We start from the raw sequence: 6,021 nt of genomic DNA, 5'->3' as shown, positions 1-6,021 counted from the left end.
CAAGATTCCCATTCCCTGAACCTAACATTCCCTGCATGTTGATGATGTTCTAGGATCAGAATGACCCACTCATCCTAACTCATTTGGAATCTTGGGCTGGAGGGACTGCAGCTTTGCACAGAGTCTTCTAGAACTGGTCTAACAATCTGTTTTAATGCTGCTTACTTTAAATATCAAATTACTAATGAAAAGATATTTAATAGATGGGAAAAACACACAGATTCTATCACAGAAATAGTTTATTTATCCTTGTTCTTTTAGTCCTTGTCCATATGCATAAATACTTTACCACAAATATAGTATCAGTGCACTTTTTGGTACCTGGCTTTTTAAACTTACATTATAAGCATTTTCAGGTTTCACTAGTATCATTTTTATTTTATTTTTTAAAAGATTTTTATTTATTAGACAGAGATAGAGACAGCCAGCGAGAGAGGGAACACAAGCAGGGGGAGTGGGAGAGGAAGAAGCAGGCTCATAGCAGAGGAGCCTGACGTGGGGCTCGATCCCATAATGCCGGGATCATGCCCTGAGCTGAAGGCAGACGCTTAACCGCTGTGCCACCCAGGCGCCCCATCACTAGTATCATTTTTAATGACCAAATGAGCAAATTATAACAGCAAATCAAGTGAGTGAAAAATTAAATGTTTTTCCAACCTATATTCATTAGCAACAACTCCCCACCAGCTTTCTTATTTACTCCCGTGCAGGGTGGTCTCCCTGGTTGTCCTTTGGTCTTGAGAACATCATCACTCAATGCTGCTTTTCACTTTCAGTTCTGAATGGCAACCAGGCCTGTTCGTGTTATGCTGCAGGATCAGGCTGAAAAGGCTCTTCAACCAGCTCAGCTGGAGGACTGTGAGGTAGGCGGTTTCTTTTTGCATTTCACCCCACTGTGTGTCTTCTGATGCCCAATGAGGTGGGAGCTCTGGGTGAAGGCCTTTCCACATTTGTTGCACGTGTAGGGGCGCTCCCCAGTGTGTGTTCTCTGGTGCCTGATGAGATGGGAGCTCTGGCGGAATGCTTTTCCGCAGGCCTGACACTGGTAGGGCTTGGCTCCGGTGTGAGTCCGCAGGTGCTGGGAGATGGCTGAGCGGTCATTGAAGGCCCGTCCACACTCATGACACTCAAATGGCCTCTCTCCAGTGTGGACTCTCTGATGCTGTGTGAGGGAGGAGCTCTGAACAAATGCCTTCCCACAGTCCTGACACACATATGGCTTCTCTCCTGTGTGGATTTTTTTATGTACAGAGAAGTATCTTGGGTTCCGGAAAGTTTTGCCACATTCGCTGCATCGGCAGACTTGGCTCCCTTTGTGGATTCTTGTGAATGTGATCTGCTGAGCACTCCGGCTGAAGGCTCTCCCACAACCACTATTTTCTCTGGCTTTTTCCCCTTTGTGGCCCTTCTGATGAATTTTTACACATGGACTACGTGTCACCTTCTTAACCCGCGAGCCACGCTTGCGCAAGCGTTTTCTAGGGAGAGTTTTCTGGAGTGAAATATGGCTTGTGACAAGGCCAGTGTTTGCCTGGGATGGGGGGCTTTTCTGAGGGAGGGTTTCTTCCTGAGTTGGCCCCACCTGCTTCAGTGCTGTGTCCAAGACTTCCTGGGCCTCACCCTGTGAGACATCTCTTGACCTAGGGGAACAGGTGTCATCCCTTGAGATTTCTTCGATTTTCAGGTCATGGGCTAGTTCTTTCTCAGGAATGTCAGACTTTGAAGTTAACTCTTTACTTTCCAGTGTAGTCTCCCACCCTGAAAGAACCCAGAAGGTTTAGATAAAGTGCTAAAAATGAGCTGAAAGTATGACATAACCAAGTGTTCAAAACCTGTTTGTGTTTTTTGTTTTTTTTTTTCAAGTACAATCATATGACCTGGGGGAACTATGAAAAGTAGTGAAGCAGCAAAGAGAGGAACATGAGCAGTCGGGGACGGGGCTAAAACTGGGAGTACTCTCCTGGCTCTCCGACCCCTCTTACGCCTTGAAGGTAGGCAGCAAGTCAGTCCTTCACTGGACCTGAGGCTGCTGCTGTCCACATAATGCCTACCCCTCCAGGTCCACAGGGCCAGCTGAAGGCATGGATGGTGCAAGGAATTCTCGAGGGCATGCCCAGTTCTCACACTAGGCCCAGAGAAGGCAAGAGCCCCAACTAAGGGCCTTGGTGCTCCCAGTCCTGGAAAGATGGAGTGGCCAGCATGGGCACAGCCTTACCCACAGAGACCAGGTGTCCAAAGGTTTCCAACATCACGTCATGGTACTCGGTCCTCTGCATTGTGTCCAGCAGCCCCCACTCTTCCTTGCTGAAGTCCACGGCCACATCCAGGAAGGTCACTGGTTCCTGCAATGCCACATTCTGTGTCTGATCAGCAGGAGGGCCACTGACAGGGACAAAAGGAAGGACGACTGGGGCCTCCTAACAGAGTCTGCTGTGCTGAGGACACCCCTTGCTAAGAAACACTGACTTAGGCCTTAAGAGGCCCAGTGGGTCCCTTCTCACAAAATCAGAGTGGGGCCCAGGCTGGAGACAAAGTCCTTGCTTTGCTAAGAGCTACAGGTGCCATAAGCAAACTGCCTCCACTCTACCCAACCCGATGTGCAGCTCACCCTTTCCCCGCAACTTCCCACAGGAGACTGCCCCTGAGACAAGCCCCCCGACTAGGCACACCCCCTTCTTCTGGGAATAGTCCCTCCACATGTGGTGGAACCAGCCCCTGCCTTTGTGGACTGGGGCTGCTTGGGGCTGGGGTAGTCAGAGGCTGCACCAAGATCAGTTCTTTCTGGGTAGCTGGCCAGAACTCTAGCAGGAAGAGGCCTCCCCATGGCACTGTGCCTGGATCTGGGAGGTCTTTTGCCCATAAGGAGCAGAGCCTGCTTGAGAAGGAATGGGAGAAAGCAGAACAATTAGACCAGGACTAGACAGACATTCCTCTCTCTCATCACCTGGAAGCCCCTGAAGACAGCCTTGCCTGAAGCCTACCCCAGACCACTCATTATGTGAGAGCCAATAAATTCATCTTATGCTTGAACCAGTTGTGAGCCACTTGCAGCATAAAGAGTCCTGACCAATGCCACATACACCACTCAGTCGCACTCTGGGCCTCAATAGTTAGCAAGACAGGGACAGTGCTGTTTCATCTATGCCCTGGCTCTGGGATATTTTTTAAGCAAATCCCAGACATTTTTTCTGTCATAAACACATAAATATGCATTTCTGAAAGACAAGGGCTCTCTTGTTCTCACGCAGATCCAGACATGGTCTGCATGGCTCTGCCTGGGGCTCCCAAGCATCTATAAACACTTGGCCCCTGCCTTTTGCCTCCTAAATTTCTTGACTTCAGTCACTGTGCCCTTTCTTGGTCTCCATGGTGACAGCAAGGCAGTCCAGCCCTTCACGCTCAGAAATTCTGAAAGACCTGGCCAGTGGGAGGTGGGGGGAAGGGGAGGTCATCTCACAGGGGATGCTTTGACTAGAGAAGGAAAGGGTGGCACTCCCCACTCACCTCAGGTGGTGCCTTCGCTGGCCAGGTAGTCATGTTCTCCCCTTTTTCTTCCTGAGGAGCTGTGGTCTGGAGAGAGCAGATGGGGTCCTGGGCAGGCAATGCTGAGAGGAGACATCAGCCCAGGTGATCAGCCAGGTATAGTGCTACTTCCAGGACGGGGCAACAACAGCCATGTCTCTCTCTGGGACCCAATGGGCCAGCACACACATCGTATCCTGCTGTTGCTGCTGTGAGGGCATCTGTGCCCACCCTTCTTCTCGCCAGCTCAGGTCCCCACTCTGGCTCCTCTTCATAGCCCATGCCCAAATCCCTACACCTGGATAGTTCAGGATGTGTCACCCCATGTGACTATAGAGCACTGGTGTCCCCACTGCCAAGACCCCTGATCTCACTCACTCCCTCTCCAGGAACTGTTCTGGACCCAGTCCCTCCTCTAAGGCAGCTGATTCATCTCCCCATTCACCTCAGCAGCTGGCCTCACACCTGTCCTCAGAAGCAAAGACCCCATTTCTGGCCTCCAAGTACTCCACCCTCTTCCTCTTTCCCTTTTTTCCATGGAGGTTGGGACTTCCCCTGACTCCCAGGACTGGACCTATTCTCGTAACACACACCCATCTTAATGAGAATTTTATCAAGTTTCCTCCACCTTAGAAAACAGCTCTACCTGGTCTTAGGCCCCCTTTCAACCACAGCTCCTTCATGCCTGACTCATCTGTCCCCAGCTGGTCCATGGGCTTCTATAATGATGAGTCCACCCCCACTATCAAGGGAACATATGAAGTGACCCAGGCTGGCCCACCAGGCTGCCACTTCCTTCTGGCCATAATAATTGGATGAATACAGGGCCCCCAGCTAGACAATCAGAGCCAAAGAGGCTTTTGTTGGAACACTTAGGAAGACAAATTCTGTGCGGAGAGCTCCCACATGGAGGTAGCTTGCCTGTGAGTGAAGCTGACAGAGGCCAGGAGAAGTAGGATAGAGGAGAGAAGATGAGTCCTGAGGATACTAGAACCCCTGGGTCCAGCCATGTCTGAAGCTAGTAGATCGCCCTGGGACTTTTTCAGTAAATTCTCCTCTCTTGCCAGTCAAAACTGAGAGTCCCAGCTAACTTGCTGATCACAAATGCAGGATTCTCAGTTCCCTGGAAGGCCTCTTCCCACTGTCCTCTGTGATATTAACTGATTTCATCCACACCCAAGGGGTGAAATGTAATAGACTGGCTTTCATCTCATGAGCTCTACAACTGTCTTCTTGGCATCTCTATCAGTTTCCTATTGCTGCTTAACAAATGGCCACAACAGTGGCTAAAAATAATGCAAATTTGCTTTCTTATGATTACAGAGATCAGAAGTGTGACACCAGCCTTACTGAGCTAAAATCAAGGTGTTGGCAGGGCTACCTTACCTTTGGAGGCTCTGGGGGAAAATAGATTCCTCACTTTTTCCAGTTTCTGGAGACTACCTAAAATACTTGGCTTCTGGCCCTTCCTTGTGTCACCCCGCTTCGGGGGTCACATGTCTTCTCCACCCCTAATGTTCACGACTGCCTCTTTGTAGGTACCCTTGTGATTACATTTGGGCCCACCCAAATAATCCAGGATAATCTCCCCGTCTCAAGACCCTCAATGTAATCAATGGCATCTGAAAAGTCACTTTCACTGTGTGAAGTTACATATTCGGGTGAGCATGGAAGCAGTGTCTGTGTTCCATGGAACTCAGCCTGACAGAAATCAAGTTTCATGCAATCTCACCCCCACATGCACTCTACACATACACTCCCATCTCAGCTCCCCACCACTGTCACTCCTGCCCTAGCCACCACGTGTCATGGAGGGCATGGTGACAGCTCTGGGTGGCCAATTTGCTTCTCCTTTTGACCTTGTTCTCTGTCCACCATCCAGAGCAAGCTGCAACCTGGTAAATCTTTAAAGCTCAATAAGACCACACCACATGTCTCTGGGGAGAGCTCATGGATTGGTTCCCACCGCTTTAGAATAACACTTCTCATTGCTTTAGGACAACATGAAAATCTCTTCAAGGGCCCTGCCAGCCCTGCCCCTGCTCCCTTCTACTAAAGACCTACCCAATTTCTCTCTGATTTTGGACTATATTGTTACTGCTCCCATTTTGGGCCTTCACAGGTGATGCTCCCCTGCTTGACACATCCTTCCTGCCCACTTTTTTTTTTTTCCTAAGATTTATTTGCAAGAGAGAGAGTGAGCTTGCATAATTGGGGGAGGGGTAGAGGGGAACTGGAGAGGGAGAGAAGCAGACTCCCTGCTGAGTGTGGAGCCTGCCTTGGGGCTCATCTCATGACCTGAGCCGAAATCAAGAGTCAGCCACCTAACCAACTGAGCCACCCAGGCACCCCCTTCCTGCCCACTTCTGAGTTCCACTTCACACCAGGTGTTGGCTACAGCAACTTGCCTCCAGGAGCCCTTGCCAGCACCCTTGAGTTCTTCTCAACCCCACCATTAGTCACAGGCATATTTGTTTGTCAAATTCCCATCATTCCTGC

The 6,021-nt window shown here is 50.0% G+C and overlaps 1 protein-coding gene across 6 annotated transcripts in view; it reads right to left on the bottom strand.

The window, feature by feature from the left end:
- Window positions 1–221: 221 nt before the first annotated feature.
- ZNF274 (zinc finger protein 274) overlaps window positions 222–6,021 on the bottom strand; it is a 22,750-nt gene continuing 16,950 nt past the window's right edge. For all 6 annotated transcript variants that reach the window (XM_008706474.2, XM_040632773.1, XM_008706476.2 and 3 more), the window contains 3 exons: window positions 3,505–3,605; window positions 2,216–2,342; window positions 222–1,758 (listed from right to left, as the gene is read on the bottom strand). In XM_008706474.2, the coding sequence (XP_008704696.1) occupies window positions 845–1,758; window positions 2,216–2,342; window positions 3,505–3,605 (1,142 nt within the window). In that variant the 3' untranslated portion in view covers window positions 222–844. The remainder of the gene's footprint in view (window positions 1,759–2,215; window positions 2,343–3,504; window positions 3,606–6,021) is intronic.

Source organism: Ursus maritimus, unplaced genomic scaffold, assembly GCF_017311325.1.
Source record: "Ursus maritimus isolate PB19 unplaced genomic scaffold, ASM1731132v1 scaffold_19, whole genome shotgun sequence".
Taxonomy (NCBI): domain Eukaryota; kingdom Metazoa; phylum Chordata; class Mammalia; order Carnivora; family Ursidae; genus Ursus; species Ursus maritimus.
The sequence above is the reverse complement of the archived record's forward strand: the minus strand, read 5'-3'. Positions and strand labels throughout refer to the sequence as shown.